Source organism: Microtus ochrogaster, linkage group LG2 (assembly GCF_000317375.1).
Source record: "Microtus ochrogaster isolate Prairie Vole_2 linkage group LG2, MicOch1.0, whole genome shotgun sequence".
NCBI classification, from domain to species: Eukaryota; Metazoa; Chordata; class Mammalia; order Rodentia; family Cricetidae; genus Microtus; species Microtus ochrogaster.
Window position 1 is genome coordinate 35,618,461 of NC_022028.1, and position 19,373 is coordinate 35,637,833.

The 19,373-nt window shown below is 47.7% G+C and overlaps 2 protein-coding genes across 6 annotated transcripts in view; both read left to right on the top strand.

Annotated features, from left to right (window-relative positions):
* Window positions 1-1,932, top strand: part of Dna2 (DNA replication helicase/nuclease 2) — a 31,181-nt gene extending 29,249 nt beyond the window's left edge. The window contains exons 20-21 of the mRNA XM_005360118.3: window positions 413-559; window positions 1,631-1,932. Of these exons, the coding sequence (XP_005360175.1) occupies window positions 413-559; window positions 1,631-1,699 (216 nt within the window). The 3' untranslated portion in view covers window positions 1,700-1,932. The remainder of the gene's footprint in view (window positions 1-412; window positions 560-1,630) is intronic.
* Window positions 1,933-6,997: 5,065 nt separating this feature from the next.
* The window catches only part of Rufy2 (RUN and FYVE domain containing 2), a 35,307-nt gene continuing 22,931 nt past the window's right edge, over window positions 6,998-19,373 (top strand). For 2 of the 5 annotated variants that reach the window (XM_026785557.1, XM_005360120.3), the window contains exons 1-5: window positions 6,998-7,098; window positions 9,769-9,942; window positions 14,368-14,485; window positions 16,731-16,832; window positions 18,890-19,013. In XM_026785557.1, coding sequence (XP_026641358.1) covers window positions 7,095-7,098; window positions 9,769-9,942; window positions 14,368-14,485; window positions 16,731-16,832; window positions 18,890-19,013 — 522 coding nt within the window. In that variant the 5' untranslated portion in view covers window positions 6,998-7,094. Of the gene's footprint in view, window positions 7,099-7,177; window positions 7,499-7,592; window positions 7,613-9,768; window positions 9,943-14,367; window positions 14,486-16,730; window positions 16,833-18,889; window positions 19,014-19,373 lie in introns of those variants that run through there. The other 3 variants (XM_005360119.3, XM_013351217.2, XM_026785555.1) reach the window with 3 other exon arrangements.

The following is a 19,373-nucleotide window of genomic DNA, read 5'->3' on the forward strand; positions in this document are numbered from 1 at the left end:
ATCCCATGCTTTTTCAGACTCAGGCCAGCTGGCCTTGGTGAATTCCCGAAAGAACATCCCCATTGTCTCAGAATGTGGGTGTACCCCTCGCGGTTCAGGAAGGTTTTATATTGGAGCTTAGCCTGGGCTACATAGCAAGAGTCTGCCTCAAAACACAGAAGAACAAATAACAGAGCCACAGCCTGTAATCCTAGTACTTGGGAGGTGGAGGCAGAGGATTAGGAGTTCGAGGCCACTCTTGAATATGCAGCAAATTTGAAGTCAGTGTGGTTGAGTGGCAAAAGATCCTCTCTGGAAAAGCAAAAGAACAAGAAAAATTGCTAAAACCATTCAAGGTAAACCATATCCTTGGTTACAACAAATTCAAACATATAACACAACTTGAATAATTAGAAATTTTCTTTTTTTCCAGCTTGGTGAGCTCCTGAAAGATTGGCGACGGCTCAATGTGGCCCTAACCAGAGCCAAACACAAGCTGGTCCTCCTGGGCAGCGTGTCCTCGCTGCTGCGCTTCCCTCCCTTGGAGAAGCTCTTTGACCATCTGAACGCAGAGCAGTTAATATCCTTCTTCATTCACAGGGCCACGCAGGCCTTGCTGCTGTTGGTCGTGTGCCAAGGAAAGGGGCCGTTTCCTAGGGAGTCATAATGATGGACCAGGGCAGTCTGTGGAGTGAGCAGTGTGTGCAGAATTGGGCTGTCCCTTCTGGTCTGTAGCCACGGGTGTATTTTTCTTGTTGATACAAGGTAAAACATACTGTAACTGGAACAGTCAGACTGGGTGTAGCATAGAGCTGTCCCCACCTTTAGTCCCAGCACTCGGGAGGCAGAGGCAGGTGGATCTCTGTGAGTTTGAGGTCAGCCTACATAGTGAATTCCAGGACAGCCAGAGCTTACATAGACCCTCCTGTTTGGGTTATAGGCATGTTCCATAATGCCTGGATTTCTGTTATTTCATTTATTTATTTATGTTTGTTTGCTTGCTTTTTTGAGACGGTCTTTCTCTGAAACCCTGGCTAGCCATGGACTCAGATCCTGCCTCTGCCTCTCCAGTGTTGGAATTAAAGAGGTAGCTCTCAACCTGTGAGTCACGACTCCTTTGGGGAAGGTAGTTGGGCGACCCTTTCACAGGGTTAGAATATCAGATCTCCCGCGTATCAGTTATTTACATTACTGTTCATAACAGTAGCAAAATCACAGCTACAAAGTAGCAATGAATAACTTTGTGCTGGGGTCAGCACAACCCTATGTCGCAGGGTTAGGAGGTTGAAAACCACTCCATTGAAAGTATTTGGCACACTTGGCTCCCAGTTCCATTGCAGGCAGGTTGGCCAGGAATTGACTATAATGAAGGTGACCTCGAAGTTCTGACCCTTTGGCTGCCACCTCCTGACTGGTGGGATTCAGGCATGGGCCACCACGCCTGGCTTTCTGTACTTTTCGAGCAGATTATTCTCTCTCCTCCTATCCCTCCCCGTAGGGTCTCAAGGATCCCAGGTTATGGTCCAACTTCCTGTAGAGCAAACAGTGATGTGGGCTTATGTGGGCTCTAGTGCCGAGGTTGTAGCTGCACACCACACAGCCGCAGTGCACAGGGAAATCTTCACCAAGTGTCTTCCTTAATTTATCCTACGTCATGGACCTTCCATCAAGGGAACACGAGAGTCTCTGCCACGTTCTGGGTGATTTCCAGAGAGAATGAGCACTGTACGCACTACACGCCTGCCTCCAGCGTCATAGGCACTAGCGTGTGACCCATGGTTCAGCTTAGGTTTACTGGGAATGCTACACTTGAACTGTGAGGATGACTGATGGCTAAAAGGTACAAAGTGAAGTGACTGTATTCTTTTCAAAGTTCCAGATTTTTCTTTTCTTTTTTTTTTTTAGTATAATCTTGTTAAACATGAAATTCTGTCACCACATAAAATTTTACTTTCAGAGTACCAATGTAGCCTAAACTAGAAAGTCTAAATTTGTGTGACCTTCAAGTGTATCTGTATTATGATCAAGGAAGGTGTTTAAGATTTTTCTACCTCTAAAGGTGGCTAGGCATTGGGTCTGCACTTTAACCCTTGAGTTTCAATTATAACCCAAGGTTGAGATCTCAAAAACGAAAATAGAATTCCAGGTCTAATTCCAGAATCAGAGAAGTTACATTTAAAAGATTGAGTGCGTTGGCTCATTCCCATCAGTTAAAGCCGCTCGCTCTGGGTTAGGGTACGGGTATGATGACTTTGAATTTGGGGTTTGGTTTTCCTTGCTTTGCTTTCCAGTGTCAGCATCCATGAGTGGTGGCTTCCAGCTGCTTCTCGTTCCTCTGCTCCCTAATCATCGTCTCCTCTTGTCCCCTTTGTTAATTTTTGGAATGCAGCATTTCCGCGTCAGGAGGACTTGACAGAAAACAAATTCTTCTTGAGAAGGAGTTTTTTTTCTGAATTGATGCCAGTTTACACCCCATTTTCATCTCGGTTTGCCTCTTTGGGGGCATTACTCAGTTTTTCCATTTCTGTAGAGATGTTTCAGAAAATACCCTTACATGTATGGTGACTTTCACAAAGCGCCCCGTCTCCTGGAGGGCAAAGCTTCTACCTCGCTTAGTGGAAAGTTTAAATTTGTTAAATTGGTGCTTCTACCTTTTTATTATTTAAAGTATCATTTAATAAATTGTTTTGTACTGATAGACTTTACTGGGTCCCTCTTTGTTAAATGATTTCTCTGTGTATGGAAATAGGGTCTCCCAGATCCCGATGACCTTGAACTTCTGGTCCTCCAGCTTCTAAGGTGCTGGGAATAATAAAGAGTGCTAACACACCTGGTGTGCAGGGCCTTGTGCACGTGCATTCCACCAACTGAGCTCACCCTTTCCCCCTGAGTATTGATTAAGCTCTGGTGTCTAGCGTTTTTCCCCACCGTGATATGTGAAATGTTGCGCACACTGTATCGATTACTTTTCTCTTGCTGAGATAAAGCACCGGGACCAAAGCAGCATAAAGAAGAAAGGTTTTTTGTTTTGTGTATTTGTTTGTTTGGTTTTGGTTTTCCTGGACAGGATTTTTCTGTAGCTTTGAAGCCTGTGCTGGAACTCACTCCGTAGACCAGACTGGCCTTGAACTCCTCGATCCACCTGCCTCTGCCTCCCGAGTGCTGGGATTAATGGTGTGCGCCCACCACCCAGCAAGAAGAGAGTTGGCAGCAGATTGAAGAGTTAACTCTCATTGCTTAAATATCCTTAGGCTGTTATGAGAGCAGGAAGCTGGAAAGATTTCAGCTCCTGGGAGGAGCCAAACAGAAAGATTTTTAAAGTGTTGGTTTTTTTTTTATAATTGTGTGTGTGTGTGTACAGGTGCCTTCTGAGGGCAGAAGAGGATGGCAATGCCTTGGAACTGGAATTACAGTCTGTTGTGAGCCTCCCAACATGGTGCTGGGAATGAGACCTAGGTTCTCTGTGAAGGCAACAGGTGCCCTTAACCACTGAGCCACCTCCAGCCCCAATTCTTGTCACTTAGTTATGTGAAAGAGTTGTATGTTTTCTGCATAGATATTTCTGTGCTTTGAGCTTTGGGGGTGGAGTTAAGCCCAAATGAGGTCTGTACCTCAACAATGCTGTGTGTGTCGGAGCAAGGGCCCATGAAGATAAAATGCCTTTCTGCAGCCCCATTTCTGGGGCCTACTTGGAAACAAGGGAAAAATCTCCCCTGGCTTACTAGCTTCACCTGACTCCTCTGGCCCAGCTGTCATCATCGACAGCCGCTGCTCCTCCCGAGACCTAACCCACATAGCCTGGCCTCGTTACTGTCTAGCCAGTCCTGAAAGCCACCAGTTTTAATCTCGTCACTCAGGAGGGCCTAGGCAGGAGGATCACAAGTTTGAGGCTGGGCCTGGCATGTAAGATGCATGGGGTGGGCCATGATGCTAATGCAGGTGGGTTCGTAGAGCAGTGCCTGCCAGCCGCTGCGCTTCCGTGCTCACCCGTCTCCATCCTCAGCTGACGGTTGGGTGACTCAGGTAAACAGGCCTGGTTTGGTAACGGGCAAAGTTTTGTCCTCTGATGTTTCCCATTGTCCCCTCACTTTAAGGACAGGTTTCTAGAAGAGGCTGCTAAGAGCCCCCCCCCCCCATTGAGTCAGAGTCCAGCCTCAGACTGAGGATGAGCCTAACCCGATTCCTCCTCCTGAGAGCTGTGATTACAAATATACACTACCCACAGTTCATACGGTGCTGGGGATTGAACCCGGGGTTTCATGCATCTGAGACAAGCACACTACCAATTGAGCTACACCCCCAATCTCTAGGACCCTGTGTGTCCTCCAGGTTCTACTTGATGGCTGCAGTATATTTTGCATTATTTATTTACCTATTGAGAAAGGATCTTGTTATGTGGCCATGGCTAGGCCCGAACTTACATTGAAGACCTACCTGGTCCCAAACATTGGAGAAATGTCGAGTGCAGGGATTGCAGGCATGTGCTGCCGTGCCTAATGCTCTCCTGGTCCTTTACAACATGTACTTAATCTTACTTGATTTTTCTGGAAGGACGTAGACTCCTGAGCCTTTTTACTCACTTATAGAAGGGAAAAAACGAACAATTCAGTTTGTATTTCAACTTTTAGAAATTTGGTTTTATGTGCATGGGTGTTTTACCTGTATGTTTGTATGCTGCATGTGTACCTGGTGTCGGGATGGCAGATAGAGGAGGTCACTGGATTCACTGAGACTGGAGTGACAGCCAGTGAACCGCCATGTGGGTGCACTGCAGTCTAAACGGGTCTGACGACTTCTTCTGGCCTACCCAGGCCCCAGACACATGTGTGATGCACAGACGTGCATGCCAACGAAAGACCGAAACCAGGGCCGTGGAGATGGTTCAGGGGTAAAGGCAAGCCAGATGAACTGAGTTAGATTCCTGTAGTGCACATGGTAGGAGAGAGAAGGACAAAGCAGAGGACACTGAGAACACGGAAAAGCAAGTAAGAGTAAGACTATAATAGTAAATCTAAGATAGTAAGGAAAAAGATAAAAGACTTGAACAAGGTCTTTACAAATCTCGAAAGTGGGCTGGAGAGATAGCTCAGAGGTTAAGAGAGGATTGGCTGCTTTGCCGGACAGTGGAGGCACACACCTTTAATCCCAGTACTGGGGAGGCAGAGACAGGTGGATCTCTGGGAGTTTGAGGCCAGCCTGGCATACAGAGCTAGTTCCAGGACAGGCTCCAAAGCAACACAGAGAAACCCTGTCTCGAAAAACAAAGAGCGCTGACTTCTTCAGAGGACCCTAGTGGCTCAAAACCATCTATAATGAGATCTGGTGCCCTTTTCTGGTATATAGGCAGAACACTGTATACATAATAAATAAGTCTTAAAAAAAACAAAAAAATAATCTCGAACCATGAGGGTGATCCCCACAGTAACATAAATACAGAATAAGCCCAATATTCAGCCACATACCTACAAGACAGTAATAAAACAATGAGGAAATTCTCACTTCCAAGCATCCCAAGAAAGAACAAAGTTGCACATAGCTGGTAGAAATGTCAATTTTAGTTCCTGGTTTTGTTGCAGTGAGATCAGATCCAGCACAATTCCTAGACCTAGTGGTGGAAATTTTGAGAAATTTTAGAGAAAAAGTTTGACTTCACTCAAGTAAATTTAAGGTAACCCTTGCTGGTCAGTTGTGGCCCACACACCTTTAATCCCAGCGTGAAGACATAGTAGCCAGCCCTAACCTGACGGCTCCCCAGTCCTCAGGGCGCAGACCTGAGTCAGAACTTCCACAGTTTCCTGGCACCGATTACAGAAGAGTCATCTGAAGCCAGGCATCCGGAAGATCTGCTGACCTTTGCTCTGGAAAGCCTGGAGACCCTAGCGCCTGCAGGGGAGAGGAGGGTAGTGCGCTGTGGTATTAACAGCTGCCTCTGCTTCTGCAAGGCCTGCCCATCGCTATAGGCAAGGGATGAAATGTCTTTTTATTACTAGGTATGGGGAAGTAAGAAACAGCTGAAGAAAGAATAATTTTTCTACCTAGCTGTGGATTTCATGGATAGGTTTTTGTTTTTACCTCGGCAGGGTTTCTGTGTATCTCTGGCTGTGGTGTCCTGTCCATGTGGGAGGTTGTGTGTATGTGTGTGTGTGTGTGTGTGTGTGTGTGTGTGTGTGTGTGTGTGTGTGTGTGATCATCCATACAGTTTCAAGATCACCTACACGTCTCCTCGTTGCTCACTGTTTCTTCAGGGTGAATCGCTTTGAGCTACCGTACCTCCGTTTGTCCTTGGGATTTTAGGAGGGTTGGGCAGACTTTGTTTACACCTCCTCCAGGAAAGGAATTTTAGCGAATTAAAGCACTCCACATCACCTCGCTTCCACCTGAGAGTTGGTATTTACAGGTCCACCATACCCTCCTACAAGGTATTACATTTTGTCATTTGGGACAGTCTTGGAGGAGCTGGCACTTGCTACGTAGCTCAGAGTAACCCTGAGTTCCCAGCAGTCTTCTGACTTCCACCTCTGCGCGAGTGCTGGGACTAGCAGTGATCGCCACCGCACCCCGACTTCAGTGGAGTTCCTGCGTTTTAAAATTGTCTTGTTTTTTTTTTTTTTTTTTTTAAAGAGACTAGACTGGTTTCAAATCCATTATGTCCCTGAGCCTGATCTTCAACTACGGATCCTTCTACCTCCTATCTCCCAAATGCTGGGATTGCATACAGCTCCGGCTCTGTTAATTGTGTGAGGTTTTCTAAAACCTGGCGGCCTGCTCCGGGTTTGTCAAGATCAAAGGGAGCCGCCCGGTGCGTTCTATTACGCCCATCCAACCTGCGTGAATAGAACGTTTGCAGGTGACTTGAGGCCCCTTTTACAGCCACCCTTGGCGCTGTGCTGCAGTCCCAGAGCCCCGTCTCCGGGTCCCTGCCACGCTTTCCCTGTCGCGCCAGGGTCGCTCAGGCGGGGATGATCCGCGGGGACCGGTTTCGCGCGGCCCTGGCGTCCTCCCGCCGCCAGGGGCGCTGTGACCACACCGAGCCCAGACAGACGCGGTGTCCGCGGCGCGCCTGCGGGGAGCTGCTGACCCGCCCGGAGAGCCCGTGTCCGATACGCACCGTCGCCATGGGTAAGGGCAGCACCCGGGATCACCATCCACCGCCGGGGCCGCGCAATCATCGGGGGGCAAGGGAGCTCCCGGGGTCGCCATGGCAACGCGCGCCCGCCCGCATCCCTGCGCCCCGCCCGCCCTCTAGGGCCTGGCTGCTGGGGGCCAATGGACGGGCGGGGACCGCGGCGTCCGGGGACAGAGTTGGCTTCCCAGTCTCGCTGGTGGTGGACGGAGGGCTGGGGAGGGGATCGGTGCGGTGCCAAGCCCCGGAAGCGCGCCCGTGGGGCCTCCGGTGCCGGCTGGGGACGCCGAGAGAGTCGGGTCGGCTCTAGGGACTGCCGGGGAGCGCCGCTGCCGGCTCCACCTGCGGCCTCTGCTGCACAGCCGCCCTCCTAGGCTCGTCCGCTGCAGGTTACAGGTTGTGATGAACACTCTAAAAAGAGAATGCTGCCGATTATGAAACGTCAGGTGGTTTCACCGCGAGGGTGGGAGTGGGGAGAGGGAATCACACCACCGCCGAGTGGAGGAGATGGTGCGTGAACATCCTTCACTATCCAGCCTGCCAGTTTTAGATTGCGGAGGATTCGGAGTCAGGATTCAGCCTAGGGAGCTGAAATCCAAATCATAATAGAGGACCAGAGCACGGGGGAACTCTGCTTTTTTGCTTGTTTGTTTTTTACCCCAGTACCAGAAAAATGGACTTTTGTTTTGTTTTGAGACAGGCTCTCCCTATGACTATAATCCTGGATGTCCAGGAGCTCGCTATGCAGAGCAGGAAGAACAGAGATCCTCCTGTCTCTGGCTCCCTAGTTCTGGAATGAGCCTCCCGCCCAGCTGTTTAGTTTTAAGACAGTGCGCCACTAAATAGCGCAAACCGATCTAATGAACTCCGTAACCACCTGATTTGTTATTTATTTGAAGGTTTTTTTTTTTTTAACATGTCTCGCTATACAGCATAGGCTGGCCTCAAACTCAGATCTCCCTCTCTCTCTTTCTCTCTCTCACTCTCTCTTTCTCTCTCACACACCCCGGTCTCTCCCTCACAAATGTTGGGATTAAAGGCTGGCCTCAAATTCAGATCACACACACATACACACACCCATCTGCCTCACAAATGTTGAGATTAAAAGCACACCACTGCGCCCCGAGCTATGTGGGGATTATAAAATGTTAGCTAAATGCTTTGTTTTTCACATCTCAGTTTTATCATCTTTGCAGAAAATATTTCTGCCACTTGGCAGTGTTTGAAGTGTTGGGTAAACAGCTGATTTTTAAAAGCACTTTTAATGGTGCGTACCTGAGTGTAGGGGCCTCCAGGTGTTGAATCCCCTGGGAACTGTTAAGTTAAGCAGTTGCCATAGGTGCTGGGATTCCTGGGTTCGCCGGAAGAGCAGTAGATGTAAAACCATGTTAAAACACCTGCGCTCTCTTCCCAGCGGTACTAGAATTTTTCTTTTATTTCTTTTTGTCTTTCTTTTCTTTTTGGAAGTTGTGTCTTTTTTGTTGTTGTTGTTTTTCGAGACAGGGTTTCTCTGTAGCTTTGGAACCTGTCCTGGAACTAGTTCTTTTTTTTTTTTTTAAGATTTATTTATTTATTTTGTATACAACATTCCTTCCATGTGTGCTTGCAGGCCAGAAGAGGGCACCAGATCTCATTATAGATGGCTGTGAGCCACCATGTGGGTGCTGGGAATTGAACTCAGGACCTCTGGGAGAGCAGCCAGTGCTCTTAGCCGCTGAGCCATCTCTCTAGCCCCCTGGAACTAGTTCTTGTAGACCAGGCTGGCCTCGAACTCACAGAGATCCCGCCTCCCGAGTGCTGGAATTAAAGGCGTGCACCACCACTGCCCAGCTTGTCTATTTATTATTTATTTATTTATTTATTTATTTTTTTATTTTTTGGTTTTTCGAGACAGGGTTTCTCTGTGTAGCTTTGACTGTCCTGGAACTAGCTCTGTAGACCAGGCTGGTCTCGAACTCACAGAGATCCACCTGCCTCTGCCTCCCCAGCTTGTCTTTTGAGACAGTAACGAACCCTGCCTGGCCTGGAACTTAACTTCCCAGTTGCTAAGGTTAAAGGCACAGCCTTCCACCTGGGATTGAGCTGTTTTTTTTCTTTAACCTTTATTTGTCAGAAGTTTATTTTGTTTTGTTTCCCCCTGTGATGTGAGTTTTGGGAGATTCTGGAATCTGATAACTTTACCTTTTATTTTGTTACTAGTGTATTTTGAACTTTTTGAAATAAAGGTGTGTGTGTGTGTGTGTGTGTGTGTGTGTGTGTGTGTGTATGTGTATGTATATGTATGCATACTTGCATGTGTGAGTCTGTAAGTGGTGGTCAGAGAACAACTCCCCAGAGGTATCCTTTCCTTCCACCTTGAGGGCTCTGGATGGAGCTCAGGTGGTCAGGCCCGCACACAAATCTTCCCAGCCCAGAAAAGAAAGCTCATTTCCTGTGTGGAGCCTTCGGGATAAATCCTAAGCATTGGCCGCAGTGGACATAGCATTTTGCTGTGGCTTGTGCAAGAAAAATAAGGAGGTCACGTCATGGCACCTTGGTCTGAGGAGATATCCGATTGGCAACCACAGGAAAGCAAACGGTGTTGGTTTCCATGGGCCGGGGCAGATTTGTGTGCTTGTCATTGTCCTGTACTGGGAATGACGTTGGACTTTCCTTGTGCTTTTCAGCTACAAAAGACCCCACAGCTGTGGAGAGAGCCAACTTGTTAAACATGGCTAAGTTGAGCATCAAAGGGCTCATTGAGTCTGCCCTGAGCTTTGGCCGCACCCTGGACTCGGACTACCCCCCTCTGCAGCAGTTCTTCGTGGTTATGGAGCACTGCCTGAAACACGGCCTTAAAGGTATCCCGAGACTTCAAAAATCAGTTCTTACAGCCCCTCTCTCTGCGCCCTAAATATCCTTAGACATGGCTTTGAGGCTGTAGCTGCTGTTGTTCTGCGTTTTAAGAAACTGCCGGGCTAGTGGGATGGCGTTGTGAGTAAAGGCCTTGCCACATGAGCCAGAAGGCCTGAGTTTGCTCTTTGGAGCCCAGGTTAGGATGAAAGAGAGATAAAGAACCCTGTGAAGTTCTTGTGGCCACGCCACACCCATACCCACAATAATAATAATTAAAAAAAATTTGAATGTGTTAATTTCCTAGTAGATGATCTTCAGAAAGGAAATGTTTTAAAAATAATTGGTGAAAAACATGCTGGATTCCTGTATAACCCTGGCTGGCCTGGAACTCACTGTATACACCAGGCTGGTCTTGAACTCAACAAAGATCTGTCTGCCTCTGCCTCCCAAGCTCTAGGATTAAAGGTGTGTGCCACCATGCTTGGCCTGATGACAGGTTTTTTAGATGTTCACCCTTGAACTAGTTTTTATTTTATTGGGTAATATTTAAATAATGATTACATTTATTTACACACACACACACACGCACACTCACACATATATACACACATGTGCACACAAACATAAAGGTCAAAGGGCGGGTAAGTGCCTCTCCCCGCCAAGCCATCTCGCCAGCCTTAGATTTCCTTTGGAACAGAAACTGAACGGTGGTGCTGGCGTGAACTCATTAGTAGCCTGAACCCTGTTGAAGAAATCAGCCAAAGTAGATTGTTGTGCTAGAAAGGCCTTCAGTGCATGGGGGTGTGTGGGAAAGTATCCTCCGAACCGGGTTGCCATAGAAACAATGACCTCCAACAATGACCCTCTGCTACGCAGCTCATATGGAAGGTCATTACATGGGAAATGTGTGGGCTTTAAGGGTCTCTGTGTATGTAGCCTTGGCTAGCCTGGGACTCACTGTATAGACCAAGCTGGCTTTCAACTCCCAGAAGTCCACATACCTCTGCCTTCCCAGGGCTGGGGTTAAAGATATGTTCCACCATGCTGGGATGGTAGTTTTGTTCTGAGACAAGGACATGGCAAATAGCCCAGACTGTCCTGGTCCTTGGCGTGTACCCCAAGCTTCCCAGGGGCTGAAACAGTGGTATTTTTATTGTGGCTGGTCCTCAACAGGAGCCTTCTCTGTGCAGAGGACAGAGAGCTTTATCAAGGGGAACTCAGAACTTCCTGTGGGATGAAACACAGGATAGCGGGCTAGGGAGGCGGCTCAGTCAGTTAAGTTTGAGGACTCAGTTTGATTCCTAGTAACCACATAGCAAGCTAGATGTGGTAGCACGCTTGTAATCCCTGTACTGGGGAGGCAGAGGCAGGAGGATCCCTGGAGCTCAGCTAACTTAGTGGGGGATGGTCCCAGCAAGGGAGACTGCCTCAAAACCCAAGGTGGATGGCTCTTGGGGATGCCAGCCAAGGTTAACCTCTGGCCTCCATGTGCACCTGTGCAGACAGAAAATAAGCTGACAGACCTGCTGTTTAATAGTCTGCTTTTAATATATACTGGGTAATAACGATCCTTTGACTTAAAGTAACAATTAAGCCAGGTTTAGGAGTGCCTACCTGTAATCCCAGCTCGTGGAGGGTGGAGGCAGGAAGATCAGGTAGTTAAGACCATCTTGAGCTACAGCGGAAGTTGGAGGCTGCCTGTGTTGGCTGGGGTGTTCACGACAGCAGAGTCTGACTTATATGTCTGTATACTGTGTGTGTGAGGTTACCCAAGGATGCCAGAGGAGAGTTAGAAAAGGTTGGGGCCTTCTCACCTCAACGCTGGGAACCTAATTCTATACTTCTGGAGGAACAGCAAAGGCTCTTAACTGTCCAGCCCACAGATAGTTTTAAAAAGGATTTTTAAACTTTTTAAAATTACGTATGTCTGGGCTGGAGAGATGGCTCAGTGGTTAAGAGCATTGCCTGCACTTCCAAAGGTCCTGAGTTCAATTCCCAGCAACCACATGGTGGCTCACAACCATCTGTAAAGAGGTCTGGTGCCCTCTTCTGGCCTGCAGGCATATACACAGACAGAATATTGTATAAATAAATAAATATTAAAAAAAACAATAAACACAACTAAATTTGTTCTTTAAAAAAAAAAATTACGTATGTCTGTGCGGGTGTGTGTGTGTGTGTGTGTGGAGGGGTGTGTATTCGTGAATGCAGATGCTGGAGGCCTAAGGCGTTCGATCCCGTGGAGCTGGAGTTGCAGGTGGTAGTGGGAGCTCACTCAGGTCCTCTGACAGAGCAGTTCATGCTCTTACCCCGGGCCATCTTCTCAGTCCGTCTCCCAGGTGCTGTGATTGCTTCAGGGAGGCTTCAGCTGCGTTCCAGGCTGTGACTGGGGGCCAGAGGACAACTTGCAGGAACCAGTTCAGTTCTTCCCTCCCACTGCGTGACCTGGGGCTTGAAGTCAGGGTCAAGCTCGCAGGGGGATGCCTTACCCAGGAGCCAGCTCTCCAGCCTGCTGCCTCTATTTATGTTTTGGCTTAGGGTTTTTTTGTTTTGTTTTGTTTTGTTTTATGGCAGTGATAAAAATTCTTCTCCCCTAAATTGCTGAATTGGAATTTAATAATCATGGCCAAAATAGCTGAATTTTAAATTATTTTCAGGAAGTATTATCCTTTATTTTATAACCTCAGTGAACAGTTATACATCGCTGTGGTCACAGGTTTATCCTTATGCATCACTGCAAAGCCATTTTAGCCTTGGGATTTTTCTCCCCACAGTAAAGTTGCTCTTGGTGGCCGTCCTTGCTTAGGGGATGCGGATGGTAGCTACACTGTATCTCCAGAAAGTCTGGTTGTTTTATTTTAATGATTACATTTGCCTGTGCACTGCCTGCATGCAGTGCTCAAAGACACCAGAAGAGGGCATCAGATCCCCTGGAACCACCTGATAAAATGGTTGAGAACCAAACCCTTGTCCTCAATAGTAGCCCGAGACTCAGTCTCTCTTGTAGCATACTTGCTGTGTAACTGACGGTGACCTTGAACTTTTTGGGGGTGGGGGGTTGAGACAGGGTCTCTATGTATCCCTGGCTGTCCTTGAAGTTGCTTTGTAGACCACGCTGGCCTCAAACTCACAGAAATCCCCCTGTCTCTGCCTCCTGAGCACTGGGATTAAAGGCATCTACAATTATACCTGGTGACCTTGAACTATTTTTTTTTTTGTTTACTTGTTTTGGTTTTTGAGGCTGAGCATCTATATGTGACTTTGTCCTAAACACACAGACCAGGCTGGCCTTGAACTCTTGACCCTGCTGCAAGCACTTCCCGCCTCCCTGATTATAGGCATAGGCTGTGGCATTCAGGTTTTCACGCAGCACTAGGCTCAAACCCAAGGCTTCCTGCATGGTGGGCAAGCAGTCTACCAGCTGAATTGTATCTCCAGCCCAAATGTTTTTATGCCACCTGACGTCAGACTAGAAGCTGCAGCTGCAGGTATTTAGAAGGAAACCACCTTTACTACGCTCTCCTTTGCTTTCGGTGCTGGAGACTCAACCCAGGGCCTCGTGCATTCTAGTCTGGCCTCTGCCACTGAACTCATCTCCTGTGCCTTCAAAACTCTGAACGTTTCTCAGAAATTATGAGACAAGATGCTGCAGAGTTTCCCAACTGATCTTGAACTTTCTCTGTAGTCCATGGCTTAAACTTGACTCTTCTGCCGCGACCTCCCAAGTGCTAGGATTCCAGGCGTGTGCCCCCATACCTGGCTTTGTGCTTGATTTACTTAGTAGACTTATGAAGGTTGCCCTGCTTGGGCCATCCAATCTTTTTATTTTGGTGTTGGTAAAGAAAGGCTCAGGCCGTCATTTAGATACTTACTTGGATGTTCCTGATATGGAAGAACAGCCAATGATATGTGTATGTACATATATATGTGTGTACACATTAACTTACTTCTTACAGTGCTAGGTGTTAACCTCCGACCCTGTGCGTACTGAGCAAATGCCCTACCACTGAGGTATGTCTCAAGCCTTCTTTCCTTTATATTGAGACAGGATGTCAACTTCTGACCTCCATGTCTCAGCCTCTCATAGAGCTAGGATTATAGGTGTGTGTGTGTATGCATGCCAGAGAAGGACAGTGTCTTTCTGTCTTGAGATAGGCTCTCTCACTGAACTGGAAGCTCATAGGTTCACTCGGGCAGGTTAGCCAGTAAACCCTCAGGACTGCCATCTCCACCCTCCAACGCTGTGGTTACAGGCACACACACAGCCATACCGAGCCTGTCACGTGGGTGCTGGGATTTGCTCAGTCCTCCTCGTGCCTGAAGAACAGGTACTGTCAGCCCCTGAACCGTCTCTCCAGATCTCTAGCTAAACACTCAAGATGATGTTATCCCATTTCACGAGTTGAAATTGTACTTTATATTTTTTCCAGTGAGAAAATCATTTTTGAGTTATAATAAAACTATTTGGGGCCCTCTGGAACTGGTGGAGAAGCTGTATCCAGAAGCAGAGGAAATCGGAGCGAGTGTCCGGGATTTGCCTGGCCTTAAGTAAGTATTATGATTGCTCATCCCGAGAAGTTCATGTGTTGGCCTCTTGCTCCTCAATCTAAGCACTGCTTCCTTTTCTTCCCCCAAAGCCCCGCCCAGTCTGTAACTCAGCACACACTGTTTCCTTCGTTAAATGTCCCTAAGTCCCTTCCTCAAGGATTAAGAATTAGCCACTGAGACACCAGTGGGGAGGCCAGTGTAGGTAGATCTCTGTATGTTCAGGGCCAGCCTGGGACACAGAGTGAGTTCCTGTCAAAAAAAAAAACAAAAAACAAAAAAAAAGCTGGAGAGAACTGGTGCATTCTGGCTCAGAAATCATAAATGTTGAAAACTTTTTTTGAGTAAGAACTTTTTTTTTTTTTTTTGAGACAGGGTTTTTCTGTGCAGCCTTGACTGTCCTGGAGCCCACTCTGTAGACCAGTCTAGCCTCAAGCTCACCCACCTCCCCACCCTGGCGGGCACCACTGCTGTGAGCTTGTTTTCCTGAGCTGGGGTTTCGTTATGTAGCTCTGGCTGTCTTGGGACTCGCGATGTAGACCAGGCTGGCCTCGAACTCAGAGTTCTGCCTGTCTGTGCCTCCAGAGTGCTGGGATTAAAGCATATGCCATCATGTCTGGCTCCGCCATTCTTTTAACTGTTAAATACTGTTACTTGTGTGTGTGTGTGTGTGTGTGTGTGTGTGTGTGTGTGTGTGTGTGTGTGTACTCACACATGAGTACATATGTGCGATGTATATATGTGGGAGTGAGGGCATGTGGGGGCCATGGTGGTCAGAGGACAACTTTCAGGGTTAGGCTTCTCCTGGCACTGTGGGATCTCAGGCCATCAGGATTGTTTGGCAAGCACCCTTTACCCACTGAGCTATCTCACCGCTCTTAATCCTTACGAATAAGATGACTTAGTCATTCCCCCCCCCATATTTATGTCTGTATATACCTGTGTGTGTGTGTGCGCATGGACACTCATGTGCCATGGTGTCATATTGTAGATATGAAGGCCCATTCCACTGTGATATAATACCTCCTATAGAGGTAATGTTCTAGAGGGTTCTTTCTTCCAAAGCATACAGTGGTACTTAATAACTTGAGGTTGGAGAGGTTGCTCAATGGTTAAGAGCAGCAGCTACTCTTCCAAGGAACCTGTGTTCGACCCTAGCACCCACGTGGTGGCTCATAATCATCTGTATTTCTAGTCTTGGGGTTCTTATACCCACTCTGGCCTCCGTGGGCAGGTTCTGCATCCACATGGTACACAAGCATACATTCAGGCAAACACTTACATACATAAATAAAAATAAAATCTCAAAAAAACAAAAACCCCACCTTACCAGAGCAGGTTTTGCTGACCTCTTAAAGGTAGAATTGCTTGCTCAAAAAAAACTAGCATATGGGGCTAGAGAGAGGGCTCGGCTATTTGAGAGGACGTGGGTTTGATTTCTCAGCACCCACGTGGTGGCTCACGACTGTTTATATTGCCACCAGGTTCCAGGGGATCCAGTGCCTTCTTCTTGCCTCTCTAGGCACTGTATACATTATAGATGTGTGCAAAACACCCATACACATAAAATAAGACGAAAAGGTGGCACGAGGACCAAGGAGATCGCTCGGTGGGTAAAGTGCTGAGCTACACGGGCATGAACACCTGCGTTTATATCTTCAGAACCCATGCAAAAACTAGGTGCTGGGGCTGGAGACATGGCTCAGAGGTTAAGAGCATTGCTGCTCTTCCAGAGGTCCCGAGTTCAATTCCCAGCAACCACATAGTGGCTCGCAACCATCTGTAATGAGATCTGGTGCCCTCTTCTGGCATGTGGGTATACATGGAGGCAGAATGTTGTATACATAATAAATAAATAAATCTTTAAAAAAAAACAAAAAACTAGGTGCTGCCAGGCGAGGAGGCAGACAAGCAAAGCCCAGAAGCCCCCACTGGGTAGCACAATTCAGGTTCCATGAGAAACCACGTCTAGAAATAGAATAGAGTGGAGAAGCGATAGAGAAAAGTCATCCCAAGGCCAGTCTTTGCTTCCCACGGGTGCCCTCTTGGTCAAAAGAGCGTGGGTCTGCCTTGCACGCACGCACACACACACACACACACACACACACACACACACACACACACATTCTAAAGATCAAAAAAAAAAGTGATAAAATGCCTTTTTCTTTGTCATGTACTTCTGCAGATAGGGAGCAGGTGGCCGTGATTTTAGCCCTAAGACTGTTTTCTAACTGGACCTTCTTTCCAGGACCCCCCTGGGTCGAGCTAGGGCGTGGCTCCGATTAGCCCTCATGCAAAAGAAAATGGCCGATTACCTGCGTTGCTTGATTATCCAGCGGGAGCTGCTGAGGTCAGTGTCATTACGCCATGTTTATTTTTATTTCATTTACAGCTTGTCATCCAAAAAGAGGTGAAGGAAGGGCTATGAAATACCATAAAATAAGAGAAGAGCAAAATGAGAAAGCAAAGGACACCGCAGTGATTAGCATCAGTGAGGAGCTAGCCTAGGACACTTGCTTTTTATCCCCCAACATGGGCTAACCTAAGCATGTTTCCAAGTTGATTCCCTTCCTCTGAATTGTAATTTTCTGGATACAAATTTGCATTGGGACTTGGGGTTTAATTACACATCTCTTCTTAAGATCTTCAATGTCCTAACGAATGCTCCAGCTGTCTCCTGGGCAGGGTTTAATTGAAGATCAGATGTTGAAGACAGCTTTCAGAGCAAGGCAATCGGCCTTCAAGAGTGGGCCCAGGGCGACCCTTATCCTGGTTCCCACGGCCTGCCTCTCTGGTGTTTTGGAAAAACCATCCTGTGTTTAGTTTTCCTGTGAGTCTGGTTTCACGTCTCAGGTTTTCTATTTGTTAAATGACAGTGGCCATAGTTGAAGCTCTGGGGTTTCTCAGCAGCCCTCTCTCTCTCTCTCTCTCTCTCTCTCTCTCTCTCTCTCTCTCTCTCTCTCTCTCTCTCTCTCTCTCTCTCACCAGGGTCTCAGATAGCACAGACTGATCTTGAACTTGCTGTATATCCAAGGATGACCCTGAGTTCTTGATCCTCTTGCCTCTATCTTCCTTGTGCTAGGATACAGGGGACCACCATGCCTGGAGCCAGGTCTGGCGTGGACACGTCTTAGACTGTAGCTGTCCATGCGTCCTTAGTGGATAATCATCTGCCCGCTAAGAATACTTAGAGGACTAGATAAATGGCTAAGTGGCTAAGAGCAATTGTTGCTCTTGCGGAGAACCAGGGTTCTGTTTCCAGGACACACACAGCGGCTCACGGCCATCTAGTTCTGGGGATGCTGTGCTTTCTTCTGGCCTTCAAAGGCACCAGGCATACACATGGTACACATACATACACGCAAGCAAAATACTCAAACACATAAAATAAATCTGTTTGTTTGGACAGGGTATCACTGTGTAGCCCTGGCTGGCTAGGGGCTGTCCTTTAAACTCACAGAGATCTGCCTGCCTCTGCTGACCAGGTGCTGGGATTAAAGGTGTGCGCTGCCACCACCAGCTGCTCCAAAGGTCTTAATGAACTTGGGGGCTGAAATTTCAGCTCTGGCTGTGTCATCATCAGGTTAGCAGCAGTTACTGAGTCCTGAGAAACAGTTTTCCAGGCCTCGGGGTTGCCCCGTTCTCTCCCGACTCTGAGACAAGGTTCCGCAAGCAGGAGAGATGGCTCAGCTGTTAAGAGCACTGGCTGCTCTTCTAGAAAACCTGGGTTCAGGTCCCAGCATCCGTAATGGCAGCTCACACTGTCTATGATTCTAGTTCCAGGGGCTCTGATGCCGTCTTAGAGCCTCTGCGGGCACTGTACGCACGCGGCACACATAGATGCATGCAGGCAAAACACTCAAACATATACAATAATAATTTTTTAAAAAGCATGGTCTACTGGGCAGTGATGGTGCACTCCTTTAATCCCAGATCTCTGGAGGCAGAGGCAGGTGGATCTCCATGAGTTTGAGGCCAACCTGGTCTACGTGAGCAAGTTTCAGGACAGCCATGGTGGTTACACAGAGAAACCCTGTCTTGAGAAACTTAAAAAAAAAAAAAAGCGACGTTCTAACTTTCTGCCCAGGCTGACCTGAACTCACTTTGTGACGCAGGGTAGCCTTGAACTCACAGCAATCCTCGTCTCAGCCTCCTGAGTACTGGGATTCGAGGCGTAAGCGTTCACGCCCTTTCTTCTTTTCTTTCTTCTTTTGCTTTTCCTTGTTCTTCCTTCAGTGTTCCTTCTTTTCTATCTCCTTCAGTTCTTTAATTTCCTATGGAGACATGAAGCCTCTTTACAAGTTAAGTGTTCAGAGTGCACTTTAGAGGAACTTAGGTTATTTCTATGTCTACAAGATGGACGGTGGGGGAGGGGAGGGGATGACGTCCCCGTTCTGATGTCCCCAGTGAGTTCTACGAGTACCACGCACTAATGATGGAGGAAGAAGGAGCTGTGATTGTTGGGCTGCTGGTCGGTCTGAACGTCATTGATGCCAATCTGTGTGTGAAGGGCGAGGATCTTGACTCCCAGGTGAGTGAGCGCAAATAAGACAAGCCAGTGTTCTCATTACACCTGGTTCTTCCTGGACCCGAGTGGCTCCTCGAAGTGGCACACAGTGCTGCTAAACACTTACAAGATTCAGTTGCGTGTTATGTTAGCTAAACACCCGATAGAAACAGCTTATGTGGCCTGGAGAGATGGCTCAGTGGTTAAGAGCACCGGCTGCTCATCGAGAGGTCCTGAGTTCAATTCCCAGCAACCACATGGTGGCTCACCACCATCTACAATGAGATCTGATACTTTCTTCTGGTATGCAGGCCCATATGCAGACAGCACTCTGCGATGGTGGCGCATGCCTTTAATCCCAGCACTCGGGAGGCAGAGGCAGGC